The 20,571-nt window shown below is 44.5% G+C and overlaps 3 protein-coding genes and 1 long non-coding RNA gene across 5 annotated transcripts; 3 read left to right on the forward strand and 1 right to left on the reverse strand.

Annotated features, from left to right (window-relative positions):
- Positions 1 to 1,104: 1,104 nt before the first annotated feature.
- On the forward strand, positions 1,105 to 1,617 carry LOC311257036. The gene is made up of 3 exons (XR_014622563.1): positions 1,105 to 1,176; positions 1,311 to 1,393; positions 1,538 to 1,617. It is a non-coding gene; the product is annotated as an uncharacterized lncRNA (long non-coding RNA).
- A 910-nt stretch (positions 1,618 to 2,527) lies between these two features.
- Positions 2,528 to 6,967, reverse strand: selenot2 (selenoprotein T, 2). The gene is made up of 6 exons (XM_084352825.1): positions 6,717 to 6,967; positions 6,288 to 6,398; positions 4,948 to 5,074; positions 4,476 to 4,563; positions 4,215 to 4,346; positions 2,528 to 2,940 (listed from the first exon to the last, which is right to left on the reverse strand). Exons 1-5 carry the CDS (start codon positions 6,929 to 6,931, stop codon positions 4,225 to 4,227), a joined length of 663 nt encoding a protein of 220 aa, XP_084208951.1. The 5' UTR covers positions 6,932 to 6,967; the 3' UTR covers positions 2,528 to 2,940; positions 4,215 to 4,224.
- Positions 6,968 to 8,127: 1,160 nt separating this feature from the next.
- cox18 (cytochrome c oxidase assembly factor COX18) lies at positions 8,128 to 15,057 on the forward strand. 2 transcript variants are annotated; one of them, XM_084353207.1, is made up of 8 exons: positions 8,128 to 8,274; positions 9,544 to 9,781; positions 9,854 to 10,110; positions 12,531 to 12,631; positions 13,512 to 13,666; positions 13,743 to 13,858; positions 13,935 to 14,042; positions 14,570 to 15,057. In XM_084353207.1, the coding sequence occupies exons 2-8, from the start codon at positions 9,553 to 9,555 to the stop codon at positions 14,729 to 14,731; spliced, it is 1,128 nt and encodes a 375-aa protein (XP_084209333.1). In that variant the 5' UTR covers positions 8,128 to 8,274; positions 9,544 to 9,552; the 3' UTR covers positions 14,732 to 15,057. The 2 variants fall into 2 exon arrangements, with proteins under 2 accessions (XP_084209333.1, XP_084209332.1); XM_084353206.1 differs by having other exon boundaries at positions 9,544 to 10,110.
- A 294-nt stretch (positions 15,058 to 15,351) lies between these two features.
- igfbp7 (insulin-like growth factor binding protein 7) lies at positions 15,352 to 19,717 on the forward strand. The gene is made up of 5 exons (XM_084353208.1): positions 15,352 to 15,870; positions 17,267 to 17,376; positions 17,906 to 18,013; positions 18,441 to 18,567; positions 19,373 to 19,717. The coding sequence occupies exons 1-5, from the start codon at positions 15,423 to 15,425 to the stop codon at positions 19,393 to 19,395; spliced, it is 816 nt and encodes a 271-aa protein (XP_084209334.1). The 5' UTR covers positions 15,352 to 15,422; the 3' UTR covers positions 19,396 to 19,717.
- The last annotated feature ends 854 nt before the right edge of the window (positions 19,718 to 20,571 follow it).

A 20,571-nucleotide genomic window follows, 5' to 3' on the forward strand; every position in this document is an offset into this window, starting at 1 on the left:
GCAGGAGGAGCAGGAGGAGGAGGAGGAGCAGGAGGAGCAGCAGGAGCAGGAGGAGGTCTTCAGGTACTGCCTTCTGACTCCCTGCGTCTGTTTCAGGTATGAAAACTTCATTCAGGTGATTTTCCTGTAAATAATTGAAAGAATCTCTGATGAAATGTCGTCAGTTGATCATCTGTAATATTGAAATTGACTGTCGCTCTTTAATATCAACACTGACTCTGATGGACTTGTTCTGAGTTGGACTTGAAGTTTTTTAGCTCTGAAACAGCAGAAACATTCACCTCCTCATGATCAGCTGATGTTCTTCAGACTGAAACAAACAATTTGCAACCAAAAATCTAATCTCCCGTCAGGTGTCCCAGCGCTCCTCCGTATGAGGCTCAAGTTTTCTCAGCAGGAGACGTTCAAGCTGTCTCTTCATTCAGCTCCGAAGATCGAAAACACAACAGGAGTTTAACTCAGCTGTCTCACAGGACAGACATCATGAGATCAGACACCATGAGGACAAACGAGCAGAGGACAGAGGGGGGGAGTGAGCAGAGTTTACACAGAGACAGAGCTCCATGGTGCGATGAAAGTCCCCGTCTCTACCCCAGTTTGACTCTGTGGAGGGCAGACAGTCAGGTGAGACAACTCGTCTCTGAACGTTTCCGACTTTGAGATGTTTACGCTGTAAAGTGTTTCCCGTGTGACCTGAACAGGTACGTCTTTCTTTCTCAGACTGAACTGAACAGGAAACAGGAAGAGGAAGTGAACTCCTTCGACTCCCCGCTCGGACCTGACACCATCCAGTCCTGTTTCCATGGCAACAACACTGATGTTCACCTGCAGCAGCTCTGTGAGGTGATCTCAGGTATTCCAACACACACAGGAAGCTACCTGTCTCCACCTGTCCTCACCTGTCTTCATCCATCATCTCCTGTCCTCACTTGTCTCCATCTGTCCTCACCTGTCGCCACTTGTCCACTCCTGTCCTCACTTATCTCCACCTGTCCTCACCCATCATCTCCTGTCCTCACTTGTCTCCATCTGTCCTCACCTGTCTCCATCTGTCATAACCTGTCCTCACTCGTCTCCACCTGTCAGGTGTATCAGGTGAGCTGCAGACTCTCTGCTCCGCAGATCTGAGCTTCACCCTGAAGATGTTTGAGTCGACCACCTGCAGTAAGAAAACAGGTGGGAATCTTACAATTACTAGACATTTCTTCCTTTATATACAACTGATCAATGATATATCTGAGTCCAGGTGTTCAGGTGAGATGCAGGTGAGTTGAGTCCAGCTGTAACCTGTCATGTCATTTGTGTTTTAGCAGCTCCTGACGACTCCTGCAGCTTCTGTTCAGCCAAACTCAGCATCCAGAACAAGAAACACCTCTGCAGAAACTGTGACCAGGTAAATACTGACCAGGTGAACCCTCACCTGTGACCAGGTAAATACTGACCAGGTGAACCCTCACCTGTGACCAGGTAAATACTGACCAGGTGAACCCTCACCTGTGACCAGGTAAATACTGTACACCTGTTCTTTGTGTTTCAGGTGTTCTGTGGTCGCTGTTTGTGTCACTTTGTCTCTTTACTTCGGAATCATCAGTTCAGTCAAGCTGCTGCAGTCTGAACCTGTAGGTCACCTGTCTCATCCAGGTGTTCACCTTCATCAGGTCATGAATAACTCTGTACTGTTTGAAATGATAATGAAAGCTTGAAGTTAAAGCAATTAAATGTTTAATTATTAAGATCCACCACATGAACTCTACTCTGCTGCCTCATTACTCTTAAAATAAGAACAAACGATCCTTTAAATGTCTCAGCGATCAGGGCCGAAGAAGAAATTTCACCTCTGATCTCTGAAGATTTATAGATCGTTTCTACGTTTCTATCAAAAGTTGTTCATGATGTAAAGATGAATAAAGATCTGCAGATCTGATGGATCACCTCCACAGTTAAACGTTTCTATTTTTGTCTGTCGTTTTTTCCCCGCTAAATAATAAAAGCCTCCAGCTGAGGGATCTTCTCAGGCTTTTAAGTCTCCTGGTGCTTCTGCTTCTCTGTCCAACAATAACTGCTCAAAAATGAAGGAATTAATTAATTAATATCATAGAATCAAAGTTGTGAGGCTGGACAGATTCTGTTTGTATCAATTGACACTTAACTCCCATCATCTGATGCAATCATCATCTGTCTGTTTGATCACTGTCAATAAAGTCTGATCAAAGCAGCGACACAGTCCTGATCAGTTTGTCCAATAAGAACGATCGTCCAACATGACTTTGTTTCTTATTTCAGGTTATTGATGGAGAGAAACAAACAGAGACCAGTACGACTCAATTAGAAACGGTAGAACTCAATTAAAACCGGTTGAACTCAATTAGAACCAGTACGACTCAATCAGAACTGGTAGGGCTGTGTATAAACCAGTAAACCATACTAATGATCCAATTCAGGATCAGTTTAACAAGCATTTTGATCAGTTACCAAATTAAAACAGACCATTTCCTGTTTACACAATAAAAGCCTTGTGATGTTTCAATGAGTTTTATTTTTTATTTCAGACATTTTAGACTCAACAAAGTTGACATTCTTTAAAAAATAACAGATTTAATTCATTAATTCTGTTTCCTCTCTGGCACTTCCTGTCCAGATGGAGGCTAATTAGCATGAAGCTAACAGTTGTACCGTGGTTTTATTATGAAACTTAAACTAAATAAATAAAATCAACCTGAACCAACAGAAACCAGTAGATTCCAGTAGTCAGCCTGAAGTCCAGCTGACCGGTGCATGATGGGTACTGTAGTGCTGAGCTGTGACCCGACGCAGAGGGAGCGCTCCTTTCGTGGCGAGGGACATCCGGCTGGGTCTCGCAGAGTCTGCTTTAAGACCAAACCTTCATTAATGCCAGCGGCTGAACGTCCCACTGAGCCAGGACACCTGAACACAGCACAGCTGAGGAGAGAGAGACACACACAGGTGAGAGTAAAGCCTGATTTATGCTTCTGCGTCGCGGCGACGGCGTAGCTACGTCGTCGACGCAGACCCCTACGCGGACCCTGTGCCGTAGCCTGACGTGCGCCTCCAAAAAAATCCTGACTATGCGTCACGTCGACGCGTCGAGACGCGAACGGCAAGGACTGGGATTGGTCAGCTCAGACCGCCATTCCGGCAGTTGCTTTTCCGGTCAACAGTATAACAACACCGCCAGTTACTTCTGCTGCTTGCATGCTTGTCTCCTATTGCTTGTGAACTCCATGCTTTGTGAGATCCCAGCAGGGCAGGAGGAGTATTGGTGTTGTGCAGCATGTAGCTTGTAAGCTCCACACTGTGACCAGAATGCTACACAGCATATCTGCTCTGACCGCAACTGCAGTGCAAGAGAGCCAGAACCCCCCGAAACCAATCCCCCCCCACCCCCCCTCGCGGCTTGGCGGTGAATTGCAGACCAACACGTTCCCTCGACGCAGAACTTCGAATGCTCAATGACGGCGAAGGGTCGACGACGTAGCTACACCGTCGCCGCGACGCAGAAGCATAAACTAAGCTTTAGAGAGGGACAGGTGAAGCCCCTGACACACCGGGCTGTAAATCAAATCAGAGAGCGTCTGTGTCACTGCCACTAGTCGGTCCTTGTTGGCAGCTTTTTGGCCAATTGAGCGTATTGAATTGGCTCAACTGTTAGAGAAAGCACTCTGATTGGTTGTTCAGCTCAGCGAATCAGAGGAAGAGAACTGTTATTCATGACTATTCATGACGCTGCTTCATCTTATCAGTTAGTTTATCTTCTGATGATGAAACTGACTTCTGCCACCTGCTGGTCTGGAGGTTCACACATATCATACCAGCTGGTTGGTCGTCAGCTGTGGTGTGTTCAAGTACAACTTTACTGCTGAGACACAGGAGACCTTCATCACTGTTGCTTCTTTAATGTTCGTTTGGTGACAGCTTGCGGGCGAGTCTAACTGACGAGTGAGTCTACCTGATGGATGAGTCTACCTGACGGGTGAGTCTACCTGACGGGTGAGTCTAACTGACGGGTGAGTCCACCTGACGAACGGGTGAGTCTAACTGACGGGTGAGTCTACCTGATAGGTGAGTCTACCTGACAGGTGAGTCTAACTGACGGGTGAAGCATCACTGTAGAATATAAAGACTGATACAGTTAACCCAGCTGCTTTGTTTACCTGTGTGTGTGTGCGTGCGCGTATGTGTGTGCTTGTGTTTACCTGTGTGTCTCTATGACGAGGTGAAGCTCATTGGATCCACCTGGTTTATCTTCAGGTGGTTGTCGAGGATCTGAAAGATCTCCTGGATGTTCGGGACGTAGCCCGACTGAAGCTTCGACCACAGCGGGACGTCTGAGAGATACAAAATACACTGTTACACCAGGAAGTACCTCCTCCGCCTCCTTCTCTCCTCTACTTCGTCCAGTCCTCATCCAATCAGAGCTCAAAGTGATGTTGTGTTTTGGACCAATCAGAACTCACCGTTCAGAGTGACCTCGAAGGCTCCTGTAGACAGGAAGTGAGTCTCCATCATGTTACAGAGGAAGAAGGCCATCAGACAGGAGAAGATCTGACAACACAGACGATCAATCCATCAATCAATCCATCCATCAATTAACACTTGAAGGTGAAGAAAGCCAAGCACTCTGTGACATCACAAGAAGCTTTGTGGACACTGTCAGGTCATGCTGGATAACATGAGTCAGCAGGTTTTACACTAACTTGTGGAGTCCATGCAGCTTGAGTGCATGAAGGGAGATATTCTGACTTTCAGGAACATTTTTCAGAAGAGTCAGAATAAATGTCAGTAATGGTTTTAAAGAGTATACTTTTATTTTGTTCAATAATCTTTTGTCCTCATCGTACAGACGCCTCCTCACCAAGCACTGTGACACACAAACCTCTCAGCAGGTGGAGCAGCTTCACCTGTCTCCTCCTCAGGTAAACATGTTACCTTGTTGTCCTGACTCCAGGTCCAGGCTCGGGGAGTGTCCAGGCCGAGGAGGATGAAGGGATTCTGACCGCTGACAATGAGGAGGATGGAGAGGAGCTTCAGGTAGGAGACCAGGTTACCAACACACCTGAGGAGAGACACAAGCTGTTACAGCAGGTGTGCTGGTTTCAATTCATCAGTGATGTTTTGATATTGTGAGTTCCTGGGAGCCACCGGTGTCATCTGAGTCAGTCACCAATAACATTTGTGATTTCTGACAAAACTAAAGAAATATAAACAAATAAAATACCAAATGTGGAAACAGAACAATGACACATCTACTGATGAGTCAGTCAGAGCACGGGAACAGGATGAAACATGGAAGCTTTCAAAGGGATCACGTCTACATGAGGAATATATATATAAAGGGAACCACAGATATACTTTTAGATCAGCTGCTGGATGACTTAATAAAATCCAACCAACCATCCATGTGATGGTGTTTAACAGATGAGAGAAGCTGAATGTATGTGAGCTGCTGTGAGAGACGCAACGTGTCCCCTGGGATTTCTGAACCATGAGCAGGACTTTAATCTGTCTGAGGCTGCAGGTAAAACAGAAGTTCAGTGTGATGAACTGAAAACAAAAAAAAAGACAAATAGTTTAATCTTTTTTTTGAAAAGCCAAATCTGACTGATAAAATCCTAAATAAAGTCGTCCTGCAGCCTCGTCACATCCTGCTGATACTCGTGTTTCTCTCTTTGGTTTCGACACGTCAAGTCTCCTGATCAGTAAATCATCATCTGTCATCATCGTCACTTGTTCAGTGTTTCATTATCAGGGATAAAATATGGTCGACCCCTGGACACATCGACGGTGAGGTCACTGCATGCTTCTGGAATGTAAAGGGTTCACCTGTTGTTACCTGCTCATGGTGTTCAGATGTACACAGGTGTTACATTACTTGCCTTTTGCTTTTTTGATTGATTGATTAAATTTTTAACGCATTTTTTCTGAATGGGAGCAGGAAGAGCTAAACTCAGCCGACTTCAAAATAAAAGTCAACATGGGTTTCACCAGTTAATGCTTTTAATGTGAAGGTGGAGGTGGAGGAAATGTTCCTTTTGTTTTAACACACCCTAACCGACCCGTTCTACAGATGAGCTCACCTGTATAAGGGGGTCATGATGTCAGAGCTCACCTGTGTAAGGAGGTCGTGATGTCAGAGCTCACCTGTGTAAGGGAGTCGTGATGTCAGAGCTCACCTGTGTAAGGGGGTCGTGATGTCAGAGCTCACCTGTATAAGGGGGTCATGATGTCAGAGCTCACCTGTGTAAGGGGGTCGTGATGTCAGAGCTCACCTGTTGAAGGGGGTCGGGGGGTAGTTTTCCCCCTCGATGCGGATGTCCGGGTACAGCTGGCTGATGGCTCGAGAGTACTCCTGGAACACTTTACTGTAACCTCAGGAGATGCTGGAACATACAGAGAGGACACACCTGTCAGGTAACATCTAGAGCAATCATTGATGGTGACATCACTAACTATGGTGCTGAGATGCATCAGAGGTAACAGACGATTATTAAACGTCTCAGATGTTAAATGATGAGTCTGCTGCACTGATATCAGATCAATACTTCTGGTCAGTTCTGGCTCGAGGACTCTGTCTCCACATTAAAATACTTCCTGATGTAAAACTTTGTTTATGTGATGACCAATAAACACACAGGCGTTGTTTGTCTCTGCTAACTGTTAGCCTGTTAGCACAGTTAGCAGTTCACCGTCGTGCTCACCAGTACTGGAACTTAAGCACAGGCCCGGTATACACGGAGGACTTGGCGGGTTTTCCGGGGTCTGTGTCCGGCAGGGTGTCCGGAGAGAGGTCTGGGCTGTCGGCCGGCTGGTGACCGCGCTGCGGGCTCGATCTGCCGAGATAAATGTCCCGGACCGTCAGAGCCGTGAAGAGCAGCAGAGCCGCCAGGAGGCCCGCCTGGCTGTACTCCGCCATGTCTGCTGTCTGACAGGGAGGACTGGAACCGATCTGCCCGGAAACACGATTTCCCACTACACCACTTCCGGGTAGACGCTTCATAATAAAAGAGCGGTCTGTGGAGGTTTTGTCTAAATAAATACATTGACTCAAGTTCAGTCTTTGAATACTGTTTTTATGTACTTATACTGCACTTGTGTTTTTGATGCTTTAAATTCCCACTTCAGTTCAGTTCAGAGTGAAATATTGAATTTTCCTTCACGACATTTGTCTGTTAGCTTTATTCAGTTTCATTACATGGTGGATTTATTGTCATTGGACACAAATATTTAGAATGAAATAAAATAAAACAACAACAGAAATGTACAAACACATTATATATGCAGAGAAGTTACAAAATGAGATTGAACAATGAAGACTTTTATATTTTTATATATTCAGATTATTTAAACTAAGCATATGAGTTTATATAATATGATACATTTTAATAGATTAAACCTCACACAGTGCGTTGAGTTTTTTAAATGACTTCCAGCCACAGGATTAAAAGGCTTCTTACACATTTCAAAACTCTAAATAATCCAATAATATATGTTAATATAAATCAGTGTGCTTTGTAATGAGTATATTTGTTGCTTTGATACTTTAACTTAATTCAAGTATATGAATATTTCTTCCACTTTTAAATTTGTTCCATTTGTGTCGTCTTCACGTCCTGATCACACCAGATGGTCACCACAGAGGTTAATGTAGACAAATACAACTTCTGATTCAGGGATTCAGACTCTTTATTTGCCACGTTCACAACAATCACGTTAGAACACTTGTTGGCAGTGAAGTTCTTGTTTTTATCCTCCAACACGCTCAATAAGAAAATCACACGAAAACATGAGGAAAGATAATCTTAATATTAAGACAGGTATAAACACATTTGATGAAAAGGATTTTTACGTTTAGTATCATTTAAACTGAATATCGACACAGAATATTCTTTTATTGTGAAGGTACGGTCGTGTATTTCCGATAAATCTTCGTCTGTCAGCTGATTATTTTCTCTGAAACTTGAACGAGGTTTTTATTTTCTCTATTTATTTATTATTATTATTGTTGTTGTTGTTGTTGTTGTTGTTGTTGCTTTAGTGACAAGTTTTCTTTTCTCTACGGCATCTCTGACGTCAAATTTGCCCGACACGCGGTGGTAAACAGTGCGACGTCATATCTGTGGGACGCAGTGCTGCCCGTGGATGGAAGAATGAAGGTGAAAGAATGAAGAGGAACATCTGAGTTCTGATCATTTGTTCTGATACTGTTGGTACAGCAGAGACCCGGGTACACGTCACCTGACGGCTGACGTCACACAGGTATGTTCAGGTTTTGTTCTCAGCTGTGGACTCATGATTCAGTCCGGAGACACCCGGCGGCGTCTCGTCCTCAGGTTCACCCAGTGTCGGCAGCGGGAGGACGGTCCGCTGCCTCCGGAACCTCCCAGAACCTCCGCTGCTCTGATCAATAAATGACATGTTTTCTTGTTTGTTGTTTATTTTTCATGAATATATTTAATGAACAGAAACATCTAACACGTGAACAGAATATTAACATCAACACGTCACGTGTGAGATAAACAGTCGACAAACAACAACACTTTAGTTGAACTGATTGATTCTGTATCAGCACTTTTTACAACCTGACAGGTGAGTCGTAAAGAAAGAAGGTGCACAGGTGTGTTTGGAACGTCACAGTAGCCCCTTTTAGTTAGAAAATGCGCCACATTTGCAGCCAGGTAACGGCTGCAATCTGCCGCCTTGTCTATGTGAAACGGAGGTGTAATAATAAAAAAGCCGCCACTGGGGTATGCGTAAACATGTGACGTGACGTGAAGCACGAAGTTGGGCGTGTACAGTGACGAGTGATCTGGTTATTGACAGTTCTCTCGGCTGTGATGGTTAGCATCTCCTGGATCTCAGCGGCTTTCCAGTTGCTCATCTTGACGTCCGCGGATGAAGTGATGAACTGACTGCTGTGATCAGCTGTTTCCTGCTTATAAACTCCCGGTTGTGGGTCGCACAACAGTGCACGTCATCGACACCTACGCCCATCTCACGCAATTGCCGGTGTTGTGCCAGAAAACGACTGCTTGCCAAAAAACGACTAACTACCTAACAACTAACCCTAACCCCAACCCTTACCCCATTCCCAACCCCATGGGCGTTCCCATTGGGGAGTGTTTTTTTGGCAAGCAGTCGTTTTCTGGCAGGACACTGGCACATCGATGACTTGGATTTACATAGCAATGGAGGTGGCAGGTTGCGGACCTAGCTGCAAAAAGGAAAGCCAAATTGGCGGGTTGCTGTCCAGTATAAAAACGCTTAGTGAAGCCTGTTGGTCTGATCACCACACAATGACACATGTTGAAGTGTTGTTGGTCTGTGCTGGTCTTTGTTGGTCTGTGCTGGTCTTTGTTGGTCTGTGCTGGTCTTTGCTGGTCTGTGCTGGTCTTGTTGGTCTGTGCTGGTCTTTACTGCTCTGTGCTGGTTTTTGTTGGTCTGTGCTGGTCCAGTCTTGTCTTTAGTTTCTGATCAGTTTCAGGATCATGAACTGGTCTCTAACCTTGTTGTCTCCTCATGTTTCAGAGGGTCACCATGTTGACTGTGGGGTCATCGCTGAGGTTTGGCATCCTGCAGCTTCCTGTACAAAGAATCTGTCCTGCTGTGTTCAACAGGAAGTCACCTTTACCTGGTCACACCTGCTCTGCACCTCCGTCTGCTGGACTGTCTGCTGTCTGCTGTCACACGTTACCTGTCAGGACGCTGTCAGATTGTTCGACCAGGTCAGGTCTGAGGACACCATCAGGTGTCAGGGTACCGTCAGGTCCGTGGAAATCATCAGGTCCGTGGACACCATCATGTCCGTGGACATCATCAGGTCCGTGGAAATCATCAGGTCCGTGGACACCATCAGGTCCGTGGACATCATCAGGTGTGAGGAGGCTCTCAGGGGGTGGTGGTAGTGCAGGAGAGGCTGGATGGTACAGCAGCCTGTCGGACTCTGCCCCGGTTCACCTGTGTGAGCACTTCCTGGTGAGCGTTCAACAGGTGAGCGGGCTGCCGTGGTGGCTGAGCATCGTCATGTCGACGCTCTGCGTCCGGACACTCATCACGCTGCCGCTCGCCACCTACCAGATGGTCATCATCGCTAAGGTGAGACATGAGAGGGAGGAAAGGGTTAACCAGACACAAAACTTTACCTGGTCTGATGATCAATTAACTGATTGATTAGTCGAGAGATGAAAGCTGCTCTTCCAGGTACTTTCCCTTGCATCTTGTCCCCGCCCCTTTTTGTGCAACTCTAATTTGATTGGCGGTTTATAAAAAGTCTTTACCAGTTTAATATTTTCAAATAAGACTGAGTCAGTGAGCTGACGGACCAATGACATCACTGACATCACTGAACGTCAGCTGATGGAAACCTTCATTAAAAACAAACGTGTTGATATGATGAAGGTTCAGTGTTGCACAGTGATTCACATCATTCTAATAATGATGTCTTTTGAAAACAACATGAGACATTTAAAAGGATTTCATTTAATGTAGGGCTGTGACCAGCAGGGGGCGTACTGCACTACACTATATTAATCCTGATGGAGATGATGAATAAACCCAGTGAACATAATTTAAGATGAAATCATAATCATACATAATTTTAATACGCTGAATGACACGAAACATTCAAACTTAATTTTAAATGTTTTAATTAACTTTATTTTATTTGCACAAATCAGAAGGAGAGTAAACACTGTTCAGAGCAGGAGGCAGAAAACACAAAGAGCTCATTCAACATTAAGACAATACAACCGATAGTAAACACATAATTAGCCTCTGGAAATTAATATGAATACATAAAAACATGGTGGACTAATAATGACAAAATATCAAGAGTAACAACAACGACAGTCTGAAACTAATAACAGAAAATGTGACTGATGTTTGTGTGATACAAATAAATGATGAACACAACAGAACAAGACTTTAAAACAGCAGCTTGATGATTTGTTTTAAATCAAATCTAAAGTTGACGTCTTCATGAGGAGGATGAAGATGAAGACTGACGAGTTGAGTGAGAATGGACCTGTGAATTTAAAGTAAGAATATCTCCTTCCCTTGAATAAATCTTATAAATAAAAGCACATTTGAGAAATATTGATGTCATAAATGTTAAGCAGATGAGATGTGAGACTTTCTGAAGGAGCAACAGTTTATAGAGCTACAGGAAAAATTAAACTGTAATAAAGAGCAAAGATGATGAACTCTCATTATTATACCAACAGATTTTTTGATGTGTCACTTTGTTCATTCAATCAAACAGAATTCCCCAAAATCTTGTTGTTGACACCTTCAACAGATTCAATTGTGATTTTAGACAAAAAATCCTCAGAGGACGATTTTCTTCTATAATATTCAAAGATTTCACATCGACAGTGAAAGAAACATGAGCATCCTAAAACGATGGATTGAAGTTTGAATGTGAAAGAACAAAGTCGTGTCGTCTGCAAACATCAATTTTTAGACATAAATAAAGATCAGCAATATTAAAGGAGCCTTTTAACACAAACAAACTATTCTGTTGGACAGATTATTGTTTTAAACATTTGTACGTAGAATCATGAAAACCAGCAACACTGCAAACACGAGGAGCAAATATATATGAATTATTATTTATTGATCCCAACACATCTCTGGTGAACCTCTGTGTTTTCTAACACTCACTAGTTCACCACATGTGGATTCATCTGCCGCTGAAAATAGTCCGCAGCAAAGTGACTGTTCCCTCCTGTGTGATAGAAACTTCAGTGAGCAGCTGGTTGGAGATTACCTGAAGCTCAAACTGTAGATCTACATCTTTAACAGGAACCAATGAGCTGAGGACAGGAAGTCCGACAGTATTCAGAGACGGACCAACGTGTTGCTGTTGATCAGAACCAGAACTGAATGCTCTGTCCTCCGACACCTGAAATATGACATCAACTCCTCCTCTCTTCTACCTCCTCTTCTACCTCCTCCTCCTCCTCCTCCTCCTCTCTTCTACCTCCTCATCCTCCTCATCCTCCTCATCCTCCTCTCTTCTACCTCCTCTTCTACCTCCTCCTCCTCTCTTCTACCTCTTCTACCTTGTCATCCTCCTCATCCTCCTCTTCTACCTCCTCCTCCTCCTCCTCCTCTCTTCTACCTCCTCTACCTTCTCATCCTCCTCATCCTCCTCTTCTACCTCCTCATCCTCCTCTCTTCTACCTCCTCTTCTACCTCCTCCTCCTCTCTTCTACCTCTTCTACCTTCTCATCCTCCTCATCCTCCTCTTCTACCTCCTCCTCCTCCTCTCTTCTTCCTCTCTTCTTCCTCCTCCTCCTCCTCCTCTCTTCTACCTCCTCTACCTCCTCATCCTCCTCCCCTTCCTTCTCTTCTACCTCCTCCTCCTCCTCCTCCTCCTCTTCCTCCTCTCTACTACCTCCTCCTCTTCCTCCTCCTCTCTTCTACCTCCTCCTCCTCCTCCTCATATAAAGTTACAGTTTACAGTAGCCTGTTGTCCATCCTGGTAACCATAGTAACGTGCAGGTGCTTTGCAGGTGGAGGCGCTGCAGGTTGAGATCAACCAGCTGGTGAAGAGGCTTCGATACGAAGTGTCTGTCCGAGCGACGGAGAGAGGCTGGACGGACACACAGAGCCGGTAGGAGGTGTGTGTGTGTGTGCGTGTGTTTGTGTGTGTGTGTTTGTGTGTGTGTGTGTGTGTGTGTGTTAGTGTTTTTCTGTGTGTATGTTAGTGTGTGTGTGTGTGTGTGTGTGTGTGTGTGTGTGTGTGTGTGTGTGTTAGTGTGTATCTGTGTGTGTGTGTTTTAGTGTGTGTGTGTGTGTGTTAGTGTGTATCTGTGTGTATTAGTGTTTGTGTGTGTGTGTGTGTGTGTGTGTGTGTGTTAGTGTGTGTGTGTTAGTGTGTATCTGTGTGTGTGTGTGTGTTAGTGTGTGTGTATGTGTTAGTGTGTGTGTGTGTGTGTGTGTGTGTGTGTGTGTCTTATTGTGTATCTGTGTGTTAGTGTGTGTGTGTGTGTGTGTGTGTTAGTGTGTGTGTGAGTGAGTGTGTGTGTTAGTATGTGTCTGTGTGTGTGTGTGTGTGTGTGTGTGTGTGTGTGTGTGTGTTAGTGTTTTTCTGTGTGTATGTTAGTGTGTGTGTGTGTGTGTTAGTGTGTATCTGTGTGTATTAGTGTTTGTGTGTGTGTGTGTGTGTGTTAGTGTGTATCTGTGTGTGTGTGTTAGTGTGTGTGTATGTGTTAGTGTGTGTTAGTGTGTGTGTGTGTGTGTGTGTGTGTGTGTGTGTGTGTGTGTGTGTGTGTGTCTTATTGTGTATCTGTGTGTGTGTGTGTGTGTGTGTGTGTGTGTGTGTGTGTGTTAGTGTGTGTGTGAGTGAGTGTGTGTGTTAGTATGTGTCAGTGTGTGTGTGTGTGTTAAAGTTTGAGTGGTCTGACTCTGGTTCTGAAGAGTTCAGTTCTCAGAACCAGCCTTCAGGTGGGGAACAACAGGAACGTGATGTTCTGTCTGTTGGTTCTGTTCAGGTTTCAATTCCAGAAGAATCTGCGTCGGATCGTCTCTCAGCTCTACGTCAGAGACAACTGTCACCCCTTCAAAGCGTCTGTGCTCGTCTGGGTTCAGCTGCCGCTGTGGATCAGCCTCTCTCTGGCCCTCAGAAACCTGAGTCTAGACCAGTCCGGTAAGCTTACACTGAGTCTGGATCAGTCCAGGACCAGTCCTGGACCAGGACTAACAGTAAGTTCTGTTCTCTGCAGCACTGCAGTCCAATCTGGAAGCAGGGGGCGTTTTGTGGTTCCCTGACCTCACCTTACCGGACTCCACGTGGATCCTACCTGTCTGTCTGGGACTCACCAACCTCCTCGTCGTAGAGGTCAGTCTGTTCAGCAGGTGTGTGTTGACCCGACTTGATGATGTCATCCAGGTGACACTCTTCTCTTCTTCTTCAGGTGTTTTCTCTGCAGAGAACCAACCCGTCTCGTGTTCAGAGGTTTGTGACGAACTCCATCAGAGTGTTCTCCGTGTTGATGGTTCCCATCGCTGCTTCGGTCCCGTCTGTGAGTCCAAGTCCATCATTGATCGGATCAGAGCAGCTGGTTAGTTCAGTCTGGAGGTTCCTGAGCGACTTCAGGTTCAGGTTCAGGTTCAGGTTCAGGTTCAGACTCGTGCAGGTTTCATGTTCAGATCTGTTGACCTGATGAATCGTTGAGTTCTTCACATTCCTGTCGCTCATCAGATTAAAGACACATTCAGACACGTTCCATTGGTCCGACATCAGAGCTGCAGCTCAGAGTTTCAGCAGAACAACGATCATCCACTGACCCGTCTGACGAGCTGACAATACAAAGCAATGTTTAGTCACCTGATCATTTTCTCTCTGTCAATTAATCGATCTGTTGATTAATCGATTGACCCGACTGATCCTCAGGTTCCTCCAGGACTGACTGTTGCTCTCTTTTTTAAATGTATTGATACAAGTTGTTTCCATGACTTCATGTGTTCATGCTGCTGGTCTTTAAACAGTCTAATCACCAGAACCTGCAGCAGTTCTGGATCTCTAACCCCAGTCTGTCTCTTCCCCCAGTCTATGGCTCTGTACTGGTTTTCCTCCAGTCTGGTGGGATTCAGTCACAACCTCCTCCTTCGTTCTCCTGCCATCCACAAAATCCTCAAACTGAAAACTCAGAGATCAGAGACTCCGTACAGAGACCTGCTGTCAGCACTCGTCTCCAAGTACTGCAAGTAGTACACACAGTACTGCAAGTAGTACACACAGTTCTGAACAGGACATGTTCCAGGAAGCGTCTTGTGTTCAGCTGATGATGATGTTAATCAGGAGAAATGTTGTATTGATCCGGTGATTGATCTGTGATTGATCCGGTGATTGATCTGTGATTGATCTGTGATTGATCTGTGACTGATCTGTTCACCAGTAATGACTAAAACATGTGTTTGTGTCTGTACATTCAGTTTTCTACATTTAACTGATCCATCAGTGAATTCCTGTTTCATTGTGTGAGAACTAAGCTGTGAACAATAACAGGAAGAATAAACGTGACCTCTGACTCTGAAGTATTTCCTGTTTATTAGTTTCCCACCGACCAGCCGACGCTCACAAACTGTAAAACTTTCCCACAACGTTTCTGAAATGTTTGAAGGTTCATTTCAAGAGTCAAAATGGATCACTGTGAAAAGTGCTACATTATAATGTGATAACACAATATAAAACATTATAATACAGTAGTGATAAAACAAATCCTCATCCAGAAGTCTGACATGTTCTAGTGTTGACCCGCCTACACTGACGGCAGCTCTGGGATCAGGTCTCGGTCTCAGAGGCGGGGTCAGCAGCTTTAAACACTCTCAGTCTGCAGATCAGATCTCAGTTTGTTTAGACTGGGACACAGTTCAGACCAGCTGATCTCCATCAGGCCATCATGAAGTCCTCCACAGTCTTTCTGGTTCTGGTTCCGGTTCTGTCGGTCCTCTCGGTCCTCCCGGTGTTATCGGCCCGGGTCCCAGCAGGTCTGGGCTGTGGACCCTGTGACCCAGCTCAGTGTGCTCCTCTCCCGGGGGAGGGCTGCCCTGCCGGCTCTCTGCTGGATTCCTGCGGTTGCTGCTCGGTGTGCGCGGCTGCGGAGGGAGAGCTGTGCGGTGGGCGCCGCGCCGCAGCTCGCCGCTGCGGCTCCGGACTGGAGTGCGTCAAAAGGGACGAGGACAAGAAGAACAAGCTGGGAGTCTGCGCCTGTAAGAGCAACTATGAAGTCTGCGGAACCGATGGGGTGACGTACCGGAGTGGCTGTGCACTGAAGAGCGCCAGCCTGACAGCCGAGTCTGAGGGCAGAGACCCCATCAACATCCAGAACAAGGGCCGCTGTGCCACAGGTGAGTCTGACGTACAGGTGAGTCTGAGATATTCAACATATTATTATCGTTGAGATTAAGATTATTAATATTCTGTTGTCTTCAGTCTGAACTGTCACATCTCTTAAACAACAGAGAACTGAGTCTGTCTTTAGATGGAGCTACGGCAACATTTTCCCTCTGTTTCCAGTCTTTGTGCTAAGTTAGGCTAACATTTCCCCTCTGTTTCCAGTCTTTATGCTAAGCTAGGCTAACATATCCCCCATTTTCAGTCTCTGTGCTAAGCTAGGTGAACATTTCCTCTCTGTTTCCAGTCTTTGTGCTAAGCTAGGCTAACACACCCCCTTTTCCCAATCTTTGTGCTAAACTTGACTAACATTTCCCCCGTTTCAAGTCTTTGTGCTAAGCTTGGCTAACATTTCCCCTCTGTTTCCAGTCTTTATGCTAAGCTAGGCTAACATATCCCCCATTTTCAGTCTCTGTGCTAAGCTAGGTGAACATTTCCTCTCTGTTTCCAGTCTTTGTGCTAAGCTAGGCTAACACACCCCCTTTTCCCAATCTTTGTGCTAAACTTGACTAACATTTCCCCCGTTTCAAGTCTTTGTGCTAAGCTTGGCTAACATCTCCCCCTGTGTCCAGTCTTTGTGCTAAGCTAGGCTGAAATTACCCCCCGTTTCCAATCTTTGTGCTAAGCTAGGCTAACAACCCACCCCCAATTCCAGTCTTTGTGCTAAGCTAGGCTAACATCCCCCCCAAGCAAAGCCAATAATATTTATTACGCCTTCATTATTTTATTTTAATACTAACCGTATTAATGTTCATCCTTAATATTTGAATAAATGTTAAACTAAAGAAAAAAGTTTAGTTGAATCCACAAACGACTGATCAGAGACCACATCAGTCAGATTGGTACAAACATTCAAACTGAATCAACAGCAGATAATAGTTTTATTTTCAGTATTTATTAATTAATCGGACCAATCAGACAATTAATCAGAATCACAGCTCTCAGATCAGTAACGACTGAATATGGTATGAATGTGTTTATGTGGTTGAGATGAAGCTGAACGTGTCGCTGCCTGAACCTCTGACAGTAACAGACAGTGAGTGATGATAATCCACCTTCATCCCTCTGAAAACACTGAATTCCTTTCTACATGAAAACCCTCACTGAGCGCTCAGAGCAAACTGAATTCCTCTGAGGTCACCGAGGATTTTCTGTCTCTGACGGATTCCTGTGACCTGTTTCATCCTGTTAGAGTCCAACTCGAGTTTCATCCTGTTAGAGTTTCATCCTCTCAGAGCCTGAAGGGGAAACTTCTCTCCAACCAAACCTCAGCTCAGTTATCATTACATTAACTGGCAGTGACCTGTCTTCTATCTGTCTGTCTTCACCTGTCTGTCCGTCTGTTTGCAGCTCCGATCATCGTCACTCCTCCAGGTGAGGTCTACAACGTGAGTGGCTCTCAGGTGTACCTGAGCTGTGAGGCAGTGGGCGTGCCCACACCTGTCCTCACCTGGAAGAAGGTGAGTTTGTCTGTCTGTCTCAGGTGCTGAGCAGCCTTTGCTTTAAATAGAAATGTAGGAGTTTTTAAAGTGTTACTGTGTTTGCCAGCTTCACCTTAAATATTAAATAAGTATAAATATTATGATATAAATGTAAATAATCAGTCTGAGCTGACTCATCGTCAGAAACAATAAGAGACTGAAAACATAAAAGTGGAAATCGACCTGAGAAGAAGAGAAACATTTAACTACAGAAACAGAACGATGATCTCCACGAGGATTCATAAACACAACCACTGATATACATGAGTCAATATTTCCTGAGACACAAAGCAAACAGTGTTTTCATAAAATATATAAAGAAAATACTGTTGCGGGAGAGGATGGTGATGGTGATGATGATGGTGATGATGATGAGGATGGTGGTGATGATGATGATGGTGGTGATGATGATGATGGTGATGATGATGGTGATGATGATGATGATGATGATGATGGTGATGATGATGATGATGAAGGTGATGGTGATGATGAAGGTGTCTTCCTTCAGGTCCTTGGTGGAAGAAAGAGGATGGAGCTTCTTCCTGGAGACAGGGACAACCTGGCGATTCAGACAAGAGGAGGACCAGAGAAACATGAAGTGACCGGCTGGGTCCTGGTTAGTCCTGTGATGTCACTCTGTCTGTAGAATGTCACATAATACATTATGCAGTATCTATGTGTTCTATCAGGACTGTAGTCGTTAAGACACAGCAGACAGGTTAGAGTTAGAGTTAGCAGACAATGCTTTCTTGATGCAGGAGGGTACAAACGCTCTCCAATGTCAGTATTAACATCGGTTAGCTGAAGTCAGGCTACCAGGTGGAGATGCTCCTGCAGGGGGCGGAGTCAGGAGCTATTTACCTGTGGCATCCTGACCGGGTGTTGAGAGGAGCAGCTACAGAAACGTAGCTGTGCTGATCACAGAGATACTGAACTGAAGGATATAAAACATCTAGAACAAACATTTATTCAATCTTTGGTGACAGGAAGTGATGTCATGACTACAGTTGTGTATTGGAACAAGCAGCATGTTTGTATTTCAGATCTCCCCTCTGACCAAAGAGGAAGAAGGATCGTATGAGTGTCACGCCACCAACTCCAAGGGAGAAGCTTCAGCTGTTGGAGCCATTCACCTGGTCGAGTCCATTGATGACATCATCATCAAGAAAGGTAACATCGACCCTACATCATCAACAAACAACAACAAACAAACAAACGACCAGTAAAATCAGTCAGTGAGCACCATTCAGTCTGAACGTCTTTTCAACAAAACACAAATTTGAGGGTCAGAGACGATGATCATGATGATGTCATGGGGTCAGAGACGATGATGATGATGTCATTCGGTCAGAGACGATGATGATGATGTTATGGGGTTAGAGACGATGATAATGATGTCATGAGGTCAGAGACAACGATGATGATGATAATGTCATGGGGTCAGAGACGATGATGATGATGTCATGGGGTCAGAGACAACGATGATGATGATGTCATTCGGTCAGAGACGATGATGATGATGTTATGGGGTTAGAGACGATGATAATGATGTCATGAGGTCAGAGACAACGATGATGATGATAATGTCATGGGGTCAGAGACCATGATGATGATGTCATTCGGTCAGAGACGATGATGATGATGTCATGGGGTCAGAGACAACGATGATGATGATGTCATGGGGTTAGAGAGGATGATGATGATGTCATGGGGTTAGAGACGATGATGATGGAGTCATGTTGCACTGGGAGGTGAAATGTGGTGTCAAGTCGAAGTTTAATGTTTCTTATAAAATGTTTGGTTTAATGTTTCTGTTTAGACTGAACATCGACAGCGAACTCTTCCTCAGTCTCAGAGATTTAAATAAAACCATTTAAATTTGAATGAAGTTCTGTGTTTGGAATAAAAACAGTGACACATTCACAGGAAGTAACCAATGAACCCTCCTCTGACTGATGATGTCATTTCCTTTCAGTGACGAAGGAAGACGAGCTGTGATCAGCTGATCAGAGATCAGTGAAGACGATCGTCAGCAAACAGCTGAACAGGATGTTTTTATTCAAATTTTTCTTTTCATGTAGTTCTGAATAAACAAACTCTTTCAGTTTGAACTTAAATCTACATTTGTTTATTGTTGTTTTAGTTTCATGATTTATATTCTGTTTTTTTAGATGAAATTGTTTCTTGCTTCATTACTTATTTCAGGACTGAAATGTTAGTTAAACCTGTTTTAACAGTTTATATTTCTATCATTTATTATGTTTTGTTTGGAAAGATGTAACCATAGCAACACAACGTTCAATAAACGTGGAAATGTTGATTCTTTAATCAGGCTCATTAATTCATGGTTTATTGTTTGTTATGTAAACAAATATTATGTATATATATATATATATATATACATATATATTGGGGGAAACAATGTCGCTGTGTTCACAACTTCTGTTATCTGGAGCGACGAGCGTGAAGAGAAGCGTGAGGACGAAACCTTTTCTGTCATTTCTGTTCAACTCTCCATTAAACTTGTTTAATGTCTACTTGTTGTCATGGTCATGACCTTCCGATATTTAGATTAATAGATTTACCTGGTTTATGAGGATGTGTTGTCTTTTTAAACAGAAGGCATGAAGGCTCGTCGTCACACTCACTGTTTCTTACACTGGACCAAACAACGGTGCCATGATGGCGCTCAGGTGTGTGATTTTAGAGCATGTGTGTGACAGGTGGACTGAGCTCTCTTACGCCCTCTGCTGCCGGGTTAAAGGAGGAACAACCATGCCCTCCATTCACAGAGAGAGGGTTAATTCACAGTGCAGGTTCAGAGGATGATGAAGAGGAAGAGCAGACTCTGTGAGGAGGGTTGACTTTGTTCTTTCCTTCTGAGCGAGCAGCAGAATAATAATAAAACAAAGACAGTCGCCAACATAACTCCAAACTGTGAGTGCACAGTGGAGACATCAAGAGATATGACTGAGACTCAGACAGTCTGAGACAGTTTGAGACAAAGACAGTCTGAGACAGTTTGAGACAAAGACACAGTATGAGACAGTTTGAGACAAAGACAGTCTGAGACAGTTTGAGAGAAAGACAGTATGAGACAGTTTGAGACAAAGACAGTCTGAGTCAGTTTGAGACAAAGACAGTATGAGACAGTCTGAGGCAGTCTGAGACAGA

Source organism: Pagrus pagrus (genome assembly GCF_965226575.1).
Source record: "Pagrus pagrus genome assembly, chromosome: 5".
Taxonomy (NCBI): Eukaryota; Metazoa; Chordata; class Actinopteri; order Spariformes; family Sparidae; genus Pagrus; species Pagrus pagrus.

Bases quoted from the DNA above. Each gene is read 5' to 3' on its own strand.
- cox18 (XM_084353206.1), top strand. From the start codon at position 9,553: ATGTTGACTGTGGGGTCATCGCTGAGGTTTGGCATCCTGCAGCTTCCT. The intron at 12,632-13,511 runs GTAGGAGGTGTG...GGTTCTGTTCAG, and splicing joins TGGACGGACACACAGAGCCG to GTTTCAATTCCAGAAGAATC. The intron at 13,859-13,934 runs GTCAGTCTGTTC...CTTCTTCTTCAG, and splicing joins CCAACCTCCTCGTCGTAGAG to GTGTTTTCTCTGCAGAGAAC.
- igfbp7 (XM_084353208.1), top strand. From the start codon at position 15,423: ATGAAGTCCTCCACAGTCTTTCTGGTTCTGGTTCCGGTTCTGTCGGTC. The intron at 15,871-17,266 runs GTGAGTCTGACG...GTCTGTTTGCAG, and splicing joins CAAGGGCCGCTGTGCCACAG to CTCCGATCATCGTCACTCCT. The intron at 17,377-17,905 runs GTGAGTTTGTCT...GTCTTCCTTCAG, and splicing joins CTGTCCTCACCTGGAAGAAG to GTCCTTGGTGGAAGAAAGAG.